The sequence below is a fragment of the Gadus morhua genome, chromosome 21 (genome assembly GCF_902167405.1).
Source record: "Gadus morhua chromosome 21, gadMor3.0, whole genome shotgun sequence".
Lineage (NCBI taxonomy): Eukaryota > Metazoa > Chordata > Actinopteri > Gadiformes > Gadidae > Gadus > Gadus morhua.
Window position 1 is genome coordinate 13,422,780 of NC_044068.1, and position 18,501 is coordinate 13,441,280.

At 43.0% G+C, this 18,501-nt stretch overlaps 3 protein-coding genes across 4 annotated transcripts; 2 read left to right on the forward strand and 1 right to left on the reverse strand.

Annotated features, from left to right (window-relative positions):
• The first annotated feature begins 709 nt into the window (after positions 1 to 709).
• On the forward strand, positions 710 to 6,382 carry pbk (PDZ binding kinase). The gene is made up of 7 exons (XM_030344921.1): positions 710 to 894; positions 1,095 to 1,256; positions 1,508 to 1,653; positions 2,182 to 2,351; positions 2,749 to 2,878; positions 3,877 to 4,080; positions 5,110 to 6,382. Exons 2-7 carry the CDS (start codon positions 1,096 to 1,098, stop codon positions 5,322 to 5,324), a joined length of 1,026 nt encoding a protein of 341 aa, XP_030200781.1. The 5' UTR covers positions 710 to 894; position 1,095; the 3' UTR covers positions 5,325 to 6,382.
• esco2 (establishment of sister chromatid cohesion N-acetyltransferase 2) lies at positions 5,612 to 13,998 on the reverse strand. 2 transcript variants are annotated; one of them, XM_030344920.1, is made up of 15 exons: positions 13,877 to 13,998; positions 13,307 to 13,395; positions 12,846 to 12,997; positions 12,064 to 12,364; positions 11,309 to 11,606; positions 10,807 to 10,934; positions 10,584 to 10,695; positions 10,247 to 10,322; positions 10,059 to 10,101; positions 9,736 to 9,889; positions 9,094 to 9,225; positions 8,667 to 8,756; positions 8,074 to 8,217; positions 7,418 to 7,602; positions 5,612 to 6,848 (listed from the first exon to the last, which is right to left on the reverse strand). In XM_030344920.1, exons 2-15 carry the CDS (start codon positions 13,357 to 13,359, stop codon positions 6,716 to 6,718), a joined length of 2,001 nt encoding a protein of 666 aa, XP_030200780.1. In that variant the 5' UTR covers positions 13,360 to 13,395; positions 13,877 to 13,998; the 3' UTR covers positions 5,612 to 6,715. The 2 variants fall into 2 exon arrangements, with proteins under 2 accessions (XP_030200780.1, XP_030200778.1); XM_030344918.1 differs by having other exon boundaries at positions 10,247 to 10,325.
• A 66-nt stretch (positions 13,999 to 14,064) lies between these two features.
• On the forward strand, positions 14,065 to 17,773 carry ccdc25 (coiled-coil domain containing 25). Its single transcript, XM_030344922.1, has 9 exons — positions 14,065 to 14,263; positions 14,459 to 14,506; positions 14,613 to 14,652; positions 14,780 to 14,831; positions 14,985 to 15,060; positions 15,273 to 15,376; positions 15,657 to 15,859; positions 16,085 to 16,130; positions 16,735 to 17,773. Exons 1-9 carry the CDS (start codon positions 14,239 to 14,241, stop codon positions 16,762 to 16,764), a joined length of 624 nt encoding a protein of 207 aa, XP_030200782.1. The 5' UTR covers positions 14,065 to 14,238; the 3' UTR covers positions 16,765 to 17,773.
• Positions 17,774 to 18,501: the final 728 nt, after the last annotated feature.

Sequence of the window (18,501 nt, forward strand, 5' to 3'; positions counted from 1 at the left end):
GCTTCTTATATGTCAAATGGCCCACTGTGTGTGTGTGTGTGTGTGTGTGTGTGTGTGTGTGTGTGTGTGTGTGTGTGTGTGTGTGTGTGTGTGTGTGTGTGTGTGTGTGTGTGTGTGTGTGTGTGTGTGTGTGTGTGTGTGTGTTTGTGTGTGCTTCATATTTCAATGTATTTATGTGTGTTGCTGATTCCACCCAATTGGTTGGTTGGATGCAGCCATTGTATCTAGCTCAAGTTCATGGGCTACTCCTGTTGCATATGTCTGGAAAAGGGATGGAACGGTCAGATTATCATAAAGCCATCGCATTAGGTGTCCTTGGACAGTCTTAACCTGGCCAGAGGCAAGGTGAGGCCAGGTTAAGCAAGGTGAAGTGTAGAGAACAGACCGACTTTACCACACCTATGGGCCTATTTTAATTCACTGCCTTTTGGCTTGTCTGGTTGATACAAAATGACAGCACGTTCTTGTGTGGTCCACTTGGATTATGTCACTACATGTTTGGCAAGTTTTGTTTTTTTTGGTACCCCAACATTGCAACAAAAAAGAGGACTTAATTTACTCGGCCCTAATAGAGAGGGGTCAAAACGTGATGAAATAAAGAAATAAAACACATTTATTTATATACACACAAGCATTCATAAACGTAAGAGCAAACATACAAAAAAATTAAAAAATATATAAATGAATGCGACCAGTTGGTTTCATTCAACTCGGCTGACCTCTGCTGGCAACACTTTGCTAGTTTTCTCTTCGACTCTGCCGTCCAGTTTGTTCATTTGCGGCATCCGTACATCCAGTATCCGACGTAAAACTTTCAAAATAGCTTTTGAATGTTCGGCGCGAATTTCACTGCAGGAACTCGTGTCGTTCACAGGCACCAACACAACAACAGAGGTAAATGGACTTTATAAATGTGTCTTTTAACTGATGCAACAGCGTTATAATAACATTTCACACACACCAGCTAAACTCACACTCAAATACAGTTTTGAATCCGCTAGCATAGACGCTACAGCATCGCTTTGCTAAATTTAACTGCCAGCTCTTTCAAATCCCAACGTTTGCTCAAATATACTTTTTTTCTCAACTCACAGAATGGAGCGGCCTTCCCAAAATAGAGATGATCCTTCGTTTAAGACCCCGATACGTGTCCGGACCAAAAGCTCTGTGTCCGGCAGCCCGATCACCATCCCCGCCTCGCCGTTCATGAAGAAGCTTGGCGTCGGGACTGGCGTCAACGTCTACCTCATGAACAGGTACTAGATGTTCTCTCCTCAAACGACCCTTCATCCACCACACTGTTCCACACACACCATGCACTGCTCATCTTCAAAAGATCAGCCCTGTTGCAGACACCATCAGACTATTTGCTATCAGAGTCTACTAGGATTCCTGTTGTGTATCACCTTTGTGCAAATGTGCCCCTCTATCCAAAGTGCTCCATTAAAGATGTATTCTGTCCCACCTCTGTACTCTGAACCTATTATGTATTATGTCATTGTTTTAGGGTAACGTTAGGCAAGTTGAATGCTTCACCATGGGCAGTGAAGAAAATAAACACCAAATGCGCTGGCAAGCAGTTGAATGTTTACCAGGATCGACTTAACGAGGAGGCAAAGATCCTGAAAGGCATCCATCATCCAAACATAGTTGGTAAGGCCATACAGACACGAACTCTAAGAACAACGCAATCTAGATCTTGGTATGAAACAAATGTCAGTCTACATTGTGGACAATGGAAGAAAAATACTCGGTTCATTTTACTTTATATATCCCAGATAGGAAATACGGATGTTACAGCAGCAGTAAATAATAAGGGGATCACAGCAGCAGTAATTACAGGACAATAAGGTTAAAAGGAATTATAAAAGAGAAAAATAAATATAGTACCCGAACATCAAACGGATACAGTTGAGGTAGACATATCGACAGCATATGTTGCATTGTTAAATGTAGCATATGTACATTATTGTCCATTGTACATTCTTGTCCAATGCAGCAATCAGCAATGCAGCATTATTGTCCAATGTACATGAATGTCCAAAGATGTCTAGAAGTAGGACATGATGATGTCTTTAGACCAGAGCAACAACACCCATGATAGTTGATCATTCAAAATTCATATCATTAACGGTGACGTTATCGATGACTGATATCCTTTGGTTGTTTGTTCCCTTTCAGGCTTCCGTGCTTTCACCACAGCCAAGGACGGGACCAATTGCCTGGCCATGGAGTACGGAGGCGAGCAGTCACTCAACGACCTGATTGAGAAGAGGAAGGAGGAGGGCCTGCAGGCCTTCCCTGCTGCCACCATAGAGCAGGTGGCACTGCACCTGGCTCGAGGCCTGCAGGTAAAGCCCTGAATGTTACTTTCATGAATGATTCATTGTGACTTCCATATGCTGATTGTTGCTCCTATTCAATATCTTTCTGTAAAGAAGTTTTGTTCTATAAGAGATACAAATATATAATTAACAAAAATACTATTGGTAAGTGGTATTAATGTAGTTGGGAAAATGGTAGTGGTTATTTTGAGAAGAGCCTGAAGACTATTCAGCAAACATCTCATGCACATTCATGTGAATGTCATACGAGTTGGTTTTTTTCTCCTCTGTGCCAATAAGTCACCCATCATCTCCCGATCCAATTTTGCAGGAATTGTTGTTGTTTTTTACACCAATTTTAGTATAAATAGCTTTGTGTATTTGCTTAGCTTGTGTGTCTATGATGTACCATTCTGTCTGACAGTACCTCCACAATGAGAAGAAGATGCTCCACGGGGACATGAAGTCCTGCAACGTGGTGATCCGGGGCGACTTTGAGACGATTAAGATCTGCGATGTGGGCGTGTCACTCCGGCTGGACGAGAACATGAAAGGTAGCGAGGGCTTTGATGGAGAGCACGGAGAGGCACTGTGAGTCGGCACTGTGGTGGTCAACAACAGTAGATCCTAATGGGCCGTATTGCTTACTGCTTGATGCGGGCACCAAGCACTCTTGCTCAACAGTAAAGGTTTCGGTTAAATATCAATAATTTGTCTTAATATAGACGCTTGTGCCCGTTATTCGTAGTTATTTGTATCATAAGGTATAATTCACAATATTAATGAATTTTCATTAGGGAATCAAATTGGAGTTTATTACGTTGCCATGTACAATGGTTTTATTGTGTGTTGTGCTATTCATATGAATTGTCCTTCATTCCTGCTTGTGTTGAAAGGAATAAGGAACTGTAGGCCTATAGGCCAAATCAATGCTGGTACTGGTGGTTCCCTGAAAAAAGGATATTAAGTAGGCATGTAAGATGTATCCTACGAGACTCTTCCATACTTGGCTTGTTGGAGTATTCAGGTGGCATCAATTAGGCTTTTCAGTTTGCGAATTGGATTAAAAGAAGGACTGAAGATACAGGACTCATTTTGTTGACGACCCAGTGGCCATAGTATCTTTGAACAGATCTACGCAAATTGGGTCTACTCGTCATATGGACGGGCTTATGTTGTGTTTATAGTGCCTCTAGTTTGTCTGTTTATGTTTTTGTTTCTGTATGAATGATGGACTGTTGGAAGACAGGACTTGGCCTAGACATTAAAGCGTATTCAAGGGTTTACAATGGCTGCCTTTGTTTCGATTGCAAGCTTGTGTTTTACTCATTTAGTTGAGCTGCTCTGTAATGCGCACATGATGGCAACAGTTGTGATTTTTCTCTTTGTAGATACCTCAATCTAATTGCCTTCATCTTCCGCTTGATTCATACATGGACTAAATGGGGACCAGATCTTGGGCTATTTGTGTCAATACATCACCAATGGCGTAAATGCTAGGCTAAACATGCATCTCCTTGTCTTTCTCTCTCTCCCTCCCTCCCCCCTCCAGTGGCTGACCCAAAGGCACAATACATCGGCACAGAGCCCTGGAACCCGAAGGAGGCCATGGAGGAAGAAGGGGAGATCACAGACAAGGCAGACATCTTTGCCTACGGCCTGACCCTGTGGGAGATGATGACCCTGGCCATGCCCCACGTGGACATGCTGGATGTAGATGTAGATGAGGAGGAGGAGGAGGATACAGGGGACGACGGTGAGAGCACCAATAGCACCATGGGATATCAGCGGAAATGGTCTTCGGCAGTGATGTTTAAGAGGAGAGAAGTGAATGTTTATATCGGGACTGCGGTCTCATCGGGCCGTGTCATACTATCAAACTAGACTGGAGACCACCCTGGGAGAGTTTTCTCTATGGGAATGAGACGTATGTTGTTCCAAGCTTTATATTTGCAATTCTTTTCGTATCCTGAAGAATGAGAGTTTACTTATTATTTCAGAATTGTTGTAAATTATGCCCACAATTGTGTAACAGGTGGTCATCATATTTATGGCCCCAGAAACCAATATAACCCCCGGTTTGTACATGTGTATATACAGTCAGGTCCATAAGTATTGGGACATCGACACAATTCTAATCTTTTTGGCTCTATCCACCACCACAATGGATTTGAAATGAAACAAACAAGATGTGCTTTAACTGCAGACTTTCAGCTTTAATTTGAGGATATCAACATCCAAATCAGGTGAACGGTGTAGGAATAACAGTTTGTATATGTGCCTCCCACTTTTGAAGGGAACAAAAGTAATGGGACAAATTAACAATCATAAATCAACCTTTCACTTTTAATACTTGGTTCCAAATCCTTTCCAGTCAATTAAGTCTGGAACGCATTGACATCACCCAGACGCTGAGTTTCATCCCTGGTGATGCTCTGCCAGGCCTCGACTGCAACTGTCTTCAGTTCCTGCTTGTTCTTGGGGCATTTTCCCTTCGGTTTGGTCCTAAAAGTACATTACAAGACAAAAAACAACAATTTACAGACATACAACAACAAAGACAGCAGGCATCAACACAAAAATAGCAGAAATGGGTACAAGAATCTTTGTTTTGTTTTTTCACATCTTGTTTGTTTCATTTCAAATCCATGATGGTGTATAGAACAAAAAAAATTAGAATTGTGTTGATGTCCCAATATCTATGGACCTGACTATGTCCTAGTCATTGCCTGCCTCCTCTGTGCCCTCTCTCCACACATCACGTCCACTCTCTCTCCGCCCCCAGGCGAGTCTGAGGAGGAAAGCTTCGACATGGACTCCTACTACGAGCGGCTGGGCACGCGGCCGTGGCTGGACGTGGACGTACTGGGGGCCGCCTACCGCCGCATGGTGGAGCTCTTCTGCCTGTGCACAGAGCAGGACCCCACGCACCGCCCGTCAGCCGCCCAGATCGTCCAGGCCCTCGAGATCAACAGCGAGGCCCTCGTTCTGGATGGATGATGCTAGGACAGATGGGTTGGGGTCTTTTGGTTTATCGTAGGCTGGTCGTAGATTTTCTCTCACCTGGCAACACTATGTTCAAAACCCATGAGTCAGGGGAAAGAGTCGAAATGCAATCTTTATCAGAGGTGGCGAAAAATGATTGCAGTATTTTGCAATATGTTTTCATTGACTGTTATAAGTGTCTGTCCATTATACTGTCCCATTTGTATGCACGTTTTTCTACATGTTCCTACATACTTTTTCCAACTATCTTTCACTGAGATCTCACAGTAAGACGTATGCACTGTAATAAGGTGAATTTTAATAAAAAATAAATCTGAAGCAAAACGGTGTTTGTCTACTTGCCAATAGGTTTGCAAAGATGCAGAACATTGTATAGCAAAGGTCAACATAGAACAGCGAACTATGCAAATATTACTAACAGAACAATAAATCGTAAATGGAATATACATGGTTGACCCCTCTATAGAAAGTTCAGGGCATGTAATGCCTCTTAACCATGTAATGATCATAAGCTCTCTGGAAACGACTTGAAAGGAAACACGGAAATATGTTAGTGGTGGTTAGTTGTATGCGGTCAGGTGTTGGTTATGATGGCCTGTACCATTGCAATCTGTACTCAGCTTTCATGACAGTTTCTGGCTACCATGAAATGGTACGCACAGATAAGAACAAAACTTGTGTTGCTAGTCTTATTTGATAAACAGGGTGCAACGGGATACTCTCACATCATAATAACACCCCTGTTAAGTTTTGAATAGATGTTGCCACTAACCGTCGTTTGTGCAATGAAAGACAACCGGTACTTTGTGGTTCCACCCAATTCTAAAATGCTATGAACAATGGGATTTATTAAACCTATATTTATACACTCAAACACGGTAAACAGTCGTGTTTACCGTCAAACACTGCTAATCATTCTGAAATGCTAATCGTTCACTTTTTCAGAAGTGCATAAACATGGTCAAACAAAGTGTAAGTAACATTGAACAAAATCACTCAAAAATAATACTTAAACTTTCAAAGAATAAAAAAAAAAAGATAATTCACAAGGAGAAATATAGTAAGGAAGGAAATATGAAGATTCTTGAATAAGTAATAAAAAGAACATCTGTACATTTCAGTAAGAAAATAGGGCAGTACAGATTAATTATATATTTTTTAACTACTTTCTTTTAACTTAACCTTTTAACAGTACAAACAATATTGTTAAATCTAAGTCCATTTACTCAGCAGGGCATATATTTGTCAACTGCCATAAAAGATCTGACTTGGAACAGGAGAACGAGATCCATAATTTAACAAAGTCCTTCAAACGTCAACAAACACCCTCCCCAACATCCCATGAGCAGGTCAACACAAGCGGTCCACTGCATCCCCAACACTCCTCAAGTGAGGAAGTTGTAGACGAGGAAGGTTGGTGTGTCGCAGTACTGCGTGGCAAACTGTTTCCCGTCCGGTGTGGGGTCAGAGAAGGCGATTTCGTCCTTGGTAAGAGGACTGCCGTATATGAAGGTGCTCCTGAAACGGAAACAAAAAGCCCCAGAGGGGGAAGACATCAGGTTATTGGCAAGCCGTAAGTTGCAACCCTATTCTTTTTGGAAATGTGTTGCGTATGCAAAAATCGCTTCCATTAAGGATTTCATTGAACACTACGCTATGATATTCATTTTGCAATGTCTGCCAACCATCATGGCTATATACATCAACACACGGATGTTACTGTCAAACCTTGAACAGCTATTCTGCTTTAGCAACAAACCTAACCAGTATATTTTTTGCGCTAGTTTTACAAATACTATCAAAATTGACAACCCACTCAAAATCGCAAGCAAAATATAATAGCAATCTGTCCGCTATTAGTGAGTGAAATTTTCTGTGGCTTGGTGACACCACAAGTGGGAGTGTCCACCTAGATGTATGATGCATAGATACGCCTACCAGTTGCTACAGTCCATAGTCATAAAATACAGCCTTTCAGAAACCATTATTCCAAAAAACCCAAACATCACAAACAGTGCAGCGCTTTACTCCCCCTTAACAGAGTAACTAGGATGTAGTTGCTCAAGATGGAGGAGGGAGGGTCTTACCGGACGGTGTCCAGCAGGCGTGAGGCGATGCCCTTCCGGCGGGCCAGGCTGAAGACCCAGATGCGGCTGACCCCGCACATGGCGTTCTCTGGGCTGGTGGAGCAACACCAGGCGCGGTGGTGCTCCATGAAGTCCTCCCGGGTCATGTCTTTGGGGGTCTGGGGCACGGCCAGCACGCGGTACGCCTAGGTGGATGGAGTAAAGTGGAATGCATGGTTACTGGGGCTGCAACTTACCATTATTTACATAGTCCAATAATCGTAACGATCACAGGTTATACAATGGCATACATAATAGCAAATGCCATAACAATTTACCGGAGTCCAACATGGTTTCTTAAATGTGCTTGCTATTATCGGACAAGCAGCCAGGAAAAGCATTGCTATTCCTGAACCATTAACCAAATACTTGAATTGAACCACAACATTAAACAGCAAATGTTTATTTCTTTGTACTTGATAAATGACTTCAACGATTAATCAATTATCCAAATAAGATTTGATCAATCTTCCGTCAGTAGACCAATCTTTTCAGCCCTAGTTCCTTCCCTGACTTATTCCAGAACCTATGACCGCAGTGAAAAGTAATATATAATATCTATAAAAAATAATCGATTCCCCCTTCACTTGCTATTGTACAGTGTTGTCGTGTCCTACCTGTCGTATGTTCTGGGCGATGAGGCAGCCCACCACGAGGCGCTCGTTGTTGATGAACAGGTAGGTCTTGGCCTTGGTGGGACAGTTGAGGGCCACCTGCTGGAAGCCCAGCTCGTTGTCCGCTACGCGCCGCACCTCCTCAGCCTGGGGTGACACACACACACACACACACACACACACACACACACACACACACACACACACACACACACACACACACACACACACACACACACACACACACACACACACACACACACACACACACACTTAGTAAGAAGGTGGCATGAAGGCACTCAAGTCACAAACCCAGAGTGGCTTCATTAATACATTAAGCAGGAAACACTGGGACAGAAGTCATCAATACAGTATAGTCATTATCGCTGTATTGGCCTTAAAATCTGTGATATCGATGCTCCGTTATCCTCCTTTGGATAAGATACCCAATTTCAAAAGAGTCCATTTAAAAAAGAGTCCTTCATTAAAAAAAAAGGTATTTGCAATGAGTTGCACTTGAAACATGACACAAAACCCATTATTAAATCAGGGGATGTATGAATAATGACAATATGTTTTGTTTTTAATGAACACACCTTCTTGAGAGCGTACTTGGGGTCACCAGGCATCACCAGGATGATCTTGCCATCCCAGAACTCTGCCACCACCCGCTCCTTCTTCCAGCCCTGCAGCAGACAACAGCATGCTGGGGGGTTAGATGGTGTACACAGAGGGCAAATGGAAACCCTGAAGAAAATATAAATGTAATAGCGTAACACTCTCTATGTACTTCATTAAATCCAGGGTGGAAAATTAGGTATGGCTCCTCCGCCCAACAGCAGCACTTACAATTATTTCTGGCTTTAAGTGGCTACAAAGAAAAGCATCTGCTTAACTACTAAATTTACAGTGAAATGTAATTATTCTCATCATGAAGATTTAAGGTTGCTTCTGGTGTACCAGACTTGTGACTGGGTACAATCAGCCCTAGCGCCTCCTCATGGCGGTGGAAGGGCAACGCACCACAAACTTGATGCTGTCGAGGAAGCGCTGGTGGAACTGGTTGTGCTGGAACTTGTCCTCTGGGCTGTCTGCGCTGTACACCATCCCACAGGACTCGCAGCTGGCTGCCCCGAACTCCTTCTGACCCGCATCCTGGGGGGAGGGGGGGATAAAAGAGACATGAGATACTCGCAATACTGAAGGGCGAGTGGGAATGGGGGGGAGGAGAATTAATGTTAAAGGATGGCGATAACATTTGGATTTAAGCGTTGGGCACGCACACGGCTATGTAAATGTATGCTTGTGCAGCAAGTTTTTTTAAAACTTGAACCCTAGAATGCTGTGTGTTTTCCAGGTTGCGGTATTTACATGAAACATGTGCCAGGGATGTAAATAAATATTGGAAAATCGTCAAATGAAACCTGTTGGAAAGAGAAAGCGGACTGCAACACATCACCCTACTCATCAATGCAGAACCATTATCCAACCAGCCAGTGTCGACAAAAACATGTTTTCTAGCTTTGGTTTATTTTCATGTGCTCTGGTGCAACTGTATTGGTGCGATGAAATCCGAAACCCAACACAAAATCCAAGCGTGCCGATCTTCACCAAGCCAACCTATGAAATGAAATGTATGTAAACACTTGATGAAGGAATACATACAATAATGAGCTGGTCGTCGTCGTCCTGCTTCTGCCTCTTGCGTCGCACGCTACGCTCCCTGGGCAGCGAGGAGGCGGCAGGCTGCAGCGCCACCTCTGTGCCAGCCGTGTCGCTGCGTGCTGCGGGGGACTTCAGAGCCAACAGCTTCAGTGACCTGAAAGATATGGTAACAATTAGACTCATCAATCAATCCAACAATTGTCTCTTTGGAGGAAAAAGCCACAAAACAGTTGGGAGGATTCTGATTTGGACAAAAATGATGGCAGCAATCTGCAGGATTCCGCCTAAAGAGGTAGATACGACGAGGAGCCTAATTCGCTGACCTTTTTGCAGATGAGCCAAAGATGGGATACACGGTTGGAGTTTCTGATGGGGAAAAGTTTCAATATCAGCAATGTTGACGGAAACTTTGAAATCCCAATAAGACCACCAAAGAGTCATGGTCATAGCTCTGAAATATCCAAGGGCATCACTGCGGTTTCAAAAAAGGTTTAATCAAATAGTAGTTTACCAGGGACTGGGCTACAGATACCAGCAGAAGGGTTCCCATCACTGTGGTCAAAGACGGGGGCTGAGCAGTCATCATCCTCCTCAAGACATTCATTTAAAAAAGGAAAATATAACAATTACTATGGGCAATAGGTGCAATAATAATAACATAGTGAAAACCGGTCATCAAACCTGTGTCATCAAAACCTCATCCAGTCAACATGTGTCTTCAACATAGGAACATAGAAAAAATACATTCTAAGGAATTGTAAGACTTACACTACCTGCCATTGTTTAGATGTCGTTAGTGGCTGCATTATAGAAGCCACTAAACTGGACAAAAATCCAAGTTTATCTACCTGTGTGTTGGTGCTTGAGGCTGTGGGCGCCGGACTGGCTGTCGGGGACCTCCACAAAATGAGCTTGATTTCCTTGGTTATTCCGTATTTCTGAGAAAGCACATCAGGTGAACTGGTGGTTGAGAAAGAGACAGATATTACTTAGACAATGCATTGGTCCTCTACGCTGATCCTCTACAGGTGTATTATGCGAGAGCACATTCAGCTCGAGACATGCAGGCACCTTAGAAGCCCCGGGGACCCCGGTGGGCTCAGGTCAGAGTCGGCCCAGTCCAGCGGGTCGTACTTGTCTCTGCTTCCCTCCTTGCTGACCCCATGGCCTGCTCCGTGTTGGCCTGGCAGTGTGAAGCTCTGCTGATGGGAAACCAGACCCAAGAATGTAGTGACACATACACAGATTGAATTACCCCCTGTATTTATTTATACAAGTAAATTGTTCCTCTGGCCAATTTTGTAAGAGACTAATCCAGTATATGAGTGCATACAAAGATGAGAACAGTTTCAATTTCATTCACTATCAGCACAATTGTGCTCGTAAACAGAGTCTACTGAATTCGGATCCGATTCAGTTTGAAAAGAAGAATCTTCAGTGGCAATGTCATTACGTCATTTCAAGCACTGACGGCTCTCAGAGTTTGAGAACTCAGGGCATGCCCGGTAATAAGTTTATGAAGGGTTCCATAGATCCACTACCCATTAGGAGCTACTAACTAGCCTTCTCTTACCGCTTCAGCTACTTTCTGCTGCGGGCGCTCAGGAGAGAGCGTTTGGTTGGGGGCCACAGCTTCCTGCTTGGGCCTCTTTGCCTCAGTCTTTGTTGGGGCCACGGTGGCCTTGCTCTGGGCTGGGGCCGGCTTAGACCTGGGGGTGGCCTTCTTGTACATGGAGGTGGGCCTCTTGCCCGTGCTAAAGAAGGCGGCGCCCACAAAGAGCTTGGGCTTGATCTTCATACTACTGAAGATTATGTTGATGCTATTCTTAGGCTCTGTGGGTTTGACCGACGACGTTGGCACCAGAACAGCACTGTCCAATAAAGAATACATCAAAATAAATTAAACAGCGGTGAATAATAAATAAAAATCGATTCACATGACATTCAAAATTCTTATTTTTCCAATACTCTGAAGTTTTTAAAATCTGAAAAACGACATTATCTTATACACAAACACTTTACTCTGCTTTCATGCCATAATTTGCTACACCACCTTTCTTAGCAACAGCGGACTGGAGTAGATCCTGAAATTAGCAACCCTATTTACTGAATCAGCAATGATTTTTTAATTCAATCTTGATCCCTATAAATCGAGATCGAAACGTGAGATACCAAAAGATACACCATCTGTAATATCATATCAGCATGATACATGCAACACCGCAACCATCTCATCTTATTTGAAAGCATATAATAATGGACTTTGAAACAAACAAAAACAGATATTTATTTAGGGTGTGTGACAGATATATAGAATGAGTTTCAAACCTGCTGCTCAGATTCTTCAGAGAGATCCTCTTGGGAGGGGCCATGTAGCTCTTCATGGCCCTATTGACGTCGCTGGCCGACGCCGTCCCCTTCTTCCTCTGCTTTGCGCCCACGCTGGGCTTTGGCTTCTTGGCCACTTGCTGCTTGGGAGGAGGAGGCGGAGGAAGAGCGGGAGCAGCAGAAACGCCCTTGAGCTCCTTCACCAGCTTCCTCTCCAGGGGGGTGAGGTAGAGGGGCTTCTGCGTGCCGTAGAAGGAGCTAGCCACCATGCCGTGTTTCTGGGGAGATTTAGCTGGGGAGCCTTGAGGAAGGTAGAGGAGTAGGTCAGGTTAGTAACTGTCTTAACCATCAAAAGGCACTGATACTCCATAGAAATAATAATAATGGATTGAATTTATATAGCGCTTTCCTAGACACTCAAAGACGCTTTAACAGGGAAGGGGGAACCTCACTAACCACCACCAGTGTGTAGCACCCACTTTGGTAATACCAGCTGTACTGTCGGATAGCAAAGCTCAAGTGACTAATGTGCATCACATTAGTCAAAACCAATCATTCCCAATCATTTCATTGTAGCAGCAGCAGTGCACAGATTTATTCTAGCAAAGTCCACGACCATGTCGTCGTCGTCGTCGTCGTCGCCCCCGTCGCCCCCCCCCCCCCCCCCCCCCGTCAGGGGAGGACCACACATTGCTACCTGTTCTGTGGGAAACACTGTACAGGCCGCAACTAGAGCGGTTGGTTACCGTGCAGCACCCTGTGCCCATGATGTACCCGCCTACCTGGTGGGGAGTGCATGGGTTTCCGCGGGGAGGGGCTGTTTTCCTTTCCTGGTGTGATGGGCTGATTCTTCCTCACGGGGGACTGCCGGAGCCTGGTCGACCTCTGCTTCACAGGGGAAGCCTGCTTCGCCTCTCCTCTCTTAGCCGTCAGACTTAAGGAAAGAAAGTCCATTTAAATACGAGTATGAGAATTAATTCAATATTGGGAGTAAAAATGCCGGTCAATGCTCAGGGTGTTAGGGGAATTGACATGGTCTCAACTGAAGCTTTAGAGAACTTTGGTTATATATAGAAAATATACATAGAAATATACAGATGAATTGCTAAACAGTAAAATGTTTTTATGCACAAGCTTATGAATGGCTAAGTTCAGTGAAATATCAAGGATGATTAAGGTTAAGGTTAGGCATTGTAAGTTCAAAAGGTCAAGTACAAGGCATAGTCCGGTTGGAAAGGCTCACCTGGCCAGGTCAACGGAAGAGTGTTTCCGCTTCCTAGTGGTTTGAGGCATCATTTTAACAAGCCCCGCGTCTACTCACAACCGAAACACCTACAATAAAAACAGAAATTATAAACTTACGGATATCAGCGATGAATGGGAAAGCAAAAGACACATATTCAAAAGTACGAAGTAAATAACATAACAGGCCTGGCATTGCATTTTAAACTAGCTTCTAACAGATGAATACTATAGCGTTCATAATGTGACCTTCATGCTACGTGTGGAGTCGAACACCACTGGTGAGCTAGCTCCAGGTCCCTAGGCTAATTGGCGGGATGACTCAAAACCATCTAACACACACAACGAGGTGTACAAACGAAAGAGCATCACCAACTAAAAGCATTGGCGCTACATATACTAATACATTGAATACAAGTTATATACAAAAAGGCTTGCCAGATCCTTGGCGCGTTAAAGTTTCATGTCAATCAACTGTTACCTAAGTTAGCGCCACATTCACTCAAAGTGCATTAAGACGCGCAAAAACGAAATAATCGATTAGTATGGTGTGAATGGAAAAGCATTTGACCTATTTTGAGAACTCCTTATAGTCGAGCGCAAGACACATATATCCAGACAGTATAGTGGTTCTCTGCAGGTATCCTGCAGCCTCCTGACTTCTAATCACAACTTGCCTTCAATGTTTTGAAGCGCGCGCGTTCAGAACTGTGCAGAGGAAGTCTGTCATCAGGGTTTGTAAACAACTTCCGGGGTCACGTTGACGTGCGAAACACACACCGCGGATCCGACAGGGTTGGAGCTCTATGGGCTGAAGTTATTACAATTTTTTGATTATGAATACACAAAATTAGTGCTTCCACATAAAAAGTATTGATACTTAATATAAACCGTCGTGTCGTCGTCAAAAAGTTTGCCTCATTTTTACTCAAGATGGTGTTTTATTTTCTAAGTGCCGGTAGGTAATGTCAAAGACAGCTAACTAGCCATAGGGAAAAGAGCTTCAGTGACTCTAGTCAGACTGCAGGGAAATTTGAATAAAAGGGAATGCAGTAATTGAATAATATTTATGTATGCCATTTATTAAATGCAGCTAATGTTTACAAAATGAATTGCGGCATGATAATAACAACGTTTTTTGTACTCTCTTTAGTGGTGAACCCTGCCTACACAATCTATATGGGAAAGGACAAATACGAAAGTAAATATAGCTTCCTATTGTATTCTTATGTCAAAGCGTAACATTTTGTGTGATAATACAATAGCTTTAGTTCTTCCTGTAACGTGAACCTGTTATCTTTAAACAGATGAAGACCTAATCAAGTATGGATGGCCTGAGGACATTTGGTAAGAGATTTACATTATGTTTTTTGGAAGGAAAGTGACGTGTTTTATGTACTTTGAAATGATATACCCAGGGGTATATTTAGTCTTTTCTTAGACTGTTGCTAAACAGTCATTGTTTTGGATCTAGGTTTCATGTGGATAAACTGTCTTCTGCGCACGTGTACCTGAGGATGCAGAAGGTGACAAGACCAAATATACAGTGAAAATAAAATGTAGATGATGATGATGATACTTGTAGTGGTGATACTTTACTATAGATCATTCTCATTTACATTACTGTTAAGTTCCCTTTATCATTTAATGATTAATTTGATGTTTTGTTTTTCTTCTAGGGTCTAACCATCGACGACATTCCCAAGGAGGTTTTGATTGACTGTGCACAGCTTGTGAAAAACAACAGTATCCAAGGTGAAAATATAAAATGTGGATCGACCACATTTTGAACTTAACTTGGCTTTAGTTTAATGTTGTTACAGCTGCCCTTTCTTTTTGATGGAGTTTGCAGAATAATATATGAGAAAGCACCGTTATGTCTCCCCAGCTCATAATATTTTATTGATGAGGGTAACGGATATCTCTTAGCCCTACACTACTGACTATGGGGTTTATATGCATCGCAGGCTGTAAGATGAACAACATCAACGTTGTGTACACACCGTGGGCCAACCTGAAGAAGACTGGAGAGATGGACGTGGGACAGATCGGCTTCTTCCGACAGAAAGAGGTCAGTCGAGGCGGTTGCAATGATTATGGTTTCACAAGAGATGGCCCTGTCTCTTATGTTTTGTTTTCTCGTAGTCTAAACATGACACTCTTAACCTACGCTTTTTGTCCCCATCTGATTCACCGCACCATATTCTAGCTTTAATACGTGTCCGTCATCCCCTTACATGTCAAAACAACTTATTTTACTGAATTACTGAACCCATAATGGGCTGTTGTCATTTGTCAACACCATCACATCAAAACTGTTCAACTCTGTGCTCGCCGCATTCCGGCAACAGGTGAAGCTGGTGTCTGTGGAGAAGAAGATCAACGAGATCGTCAACAGACTGGAGAAGACGAAGGACGAGCGCCACCCGGACCTGGCGGCGGAGCGGGCCACCCGCGACCAGGAGGAGCGCAACGAGAAGAAGGCCGTGCTCCAGGAGACGAAGAAACGCGAGAAGGACGAGGTGAAGAAGAAGAAGGAGGTGGAGGAACTCAGGTGGGCATGTGGCGACGAGTGGCGCGCCGTTGTCGTGGTTGTTGTTGTTGTTGTTGTCGTAAGCTGAAACAATGACTCATGGGCTTCTCTGTCCCGTTTGAATTTGATTGATGCTTTCAATGTCTGTTGTTTTTTCCAAAGCTTAACTTTAACAGAAAAGTACAGCTAAATAATATATTCTGAAGAAACAATGTGCTTTAATTTGAAATGTTTCCTCTTTGGCAGGAATTACACTTCCCTCATGACGGGTGACAACATGACAACAAATGAGGTAAGACTTTTAATATATATCCCTTTTTGAAGTAAAGACTGTATTTCAGTATTGAAGCTATTGTGTATTATTCCTGTATATAATTTAACAATGATATTGGAATTGCCCTTCCGGTCTAAAAGCACTTGTTTGGGTCAAATAACCGGATCTGAGTATCAAAGAAAAAACTGTACTATTTCCATTCTAAAATAATTAGGCTCTAGACAAAAAAGCAATTACGCATGGATAGGGATTTGCCCGCTTCATCTTTCATACATTTACCGTTTCATTTCTGGCCACGGTGAAGAGCCCATGGAGCAGGCCGATGATGGACTATCTTCTTTAGTATTATAGAGATCCACAAATGCCCTTAAATTAGTGGTGAGAAGTCATTTCCCTGCCCTCATGCAGAATCACCAACAAGGAACCGTGAATGCAAGCACAGGTGTAGGCGTCCCTGTGTATATACCCACGGCTATAGAGGCTAGGACAGAGCAGGATAAATCACAGTAAACGTTGATTCGCAAGAGTGCACATTATTAAACCTTCATAGAGAGCTTAGCGTTGCAACAAGGACACCTTGAGCTTGAACCTAAACATCACTTTGTTTTTGTGTCTTCTGCAGGAGGCTTACGATTCTGATGATTTTATGTAAAGCGCTGTACACCACGCGAGACGAGAGACACCCCGCTTGGGGAATCAACAAAACCCATTGTTGGGACACTCCCCCACCTGCTCTGCCCAACGGTGCATGGACATCGTACAAAGACCAACCCATACTTTTTCCAGCTGGACACTTGCAGCAGCAATAGAGCCAAGGTCAGAGAGGGACTGCGTTCGAGACCCTGGTCTGTCTGCTCACTGGCTCAGACATCAAAGAAAAAGCATCTTGTTGGACCCACATAGGAGATGGCACTCTATAAAGCAACACAGGCGAGCTTGTTTGACACAGGGCTGATGTCAGTGCCTAACCAACAGGCCAATTTGAATGGCCTTTTGGTTAGACGCAAACTACAATAAAATGATTCATCCACCATCTTATTGATGCATAGACACACACAATAGGTGTTAGTGACCCTCCTGGCCTCAAATCATTTTAATTTATAGATGATTTGCATGTTGAGCTCGCATTCCAAAATAAACTTAAAACATCTGACGTAAAGATTAGAATAAAACTGCTTTGGTGTTCTCCTTCTCATTGTCAATTTTATCCGGCCGCAAGTCAGGTAATTTGTTTTTTTATTTTTCAAATACAATTTTAGAGAAAGCGAAGAAATACAATTGTTTCACGCACTTCAAACATTTCATAGAAAAAATAGACGCTCAGTCACAAGAGATGCATTTTAGAGTTTCAAATAAAAGTCATAAATATAACAGAGAAGGAACCAAATCTTTCCTCTCATGCCTTATCAGAGAACCACCAATGTAGCCATTTTTATTGATTAACCTTAGCTGCTCCATCATATAGTATAGTAACTCATGTGTAAAACCAAGGAACTCTGTTGTGGTTATGTGTGGACTCACAGCTCCAAGTCCAATGACCTCCGTCCGTCAGATGGCTACTTACGTACGTACATGCGCTCTGGAAAGCTGGTGGAACTACTTTCTCGCATTTTCATCTGCTTGTGTCTGTGCCAAAAAATAAAACCTACCAATTCAACGTATGTAAATGTTTGGAAATGAATTGTCCTTTGAGCAGCCAGGTTTTACAACAGTATCTCAAAAGTATCTTGAGTTTTTTTATTTATGATTTTTTTTCCGTCTACCGATGTGTTGAGGGTCCAGGCATTATAAGGTTTTTCCTTTCCTTGTAGAGATGGCAAGTACCATATTCCTGTATCCACAAAGGCATAGTTTGAATAGGTAGCAGCTTTCCCAGTTTGCTTCCTGGTTTGAATTTGTTAACGCAATTGATTGTGTGTTTTCCTATATTTCATAAATGCTACGTTATCTTCAGGGTTTATTGGTGGCTCGGCAGCCCAAGGCACACAGTTTATTGATTGGATTCTTGGAAAAATCTAATGATCTTTCTCTCTGGGCCCTAGTACAGATTAGTTATTGATTAACATGAATAAAACCACCCAAATGGTCAAATTACAGGAACAGAAAGTTACTTTACCCTATTATTGTTGTGTGTAAACGGTCCATTAGACGGATAACATTCCTTATCTCGCTGCAGACGCCCTCCAAAGTTAACCGAACACATAACTTTATGTGTTCAGCAGATGGTAAGGACTTAGACGCTTATGCAAGAATACAACTTGGTGACAGGTTTCAACAAACATAAGAAAAGCAACTACTCAACTTGGATTCTCTTTTAGACAATAATTAGGATTTAAGCTGGGTTGTAGGCAGCACAAAGTATGGTGAATCGCTCTGTTTGTCTCCCCAC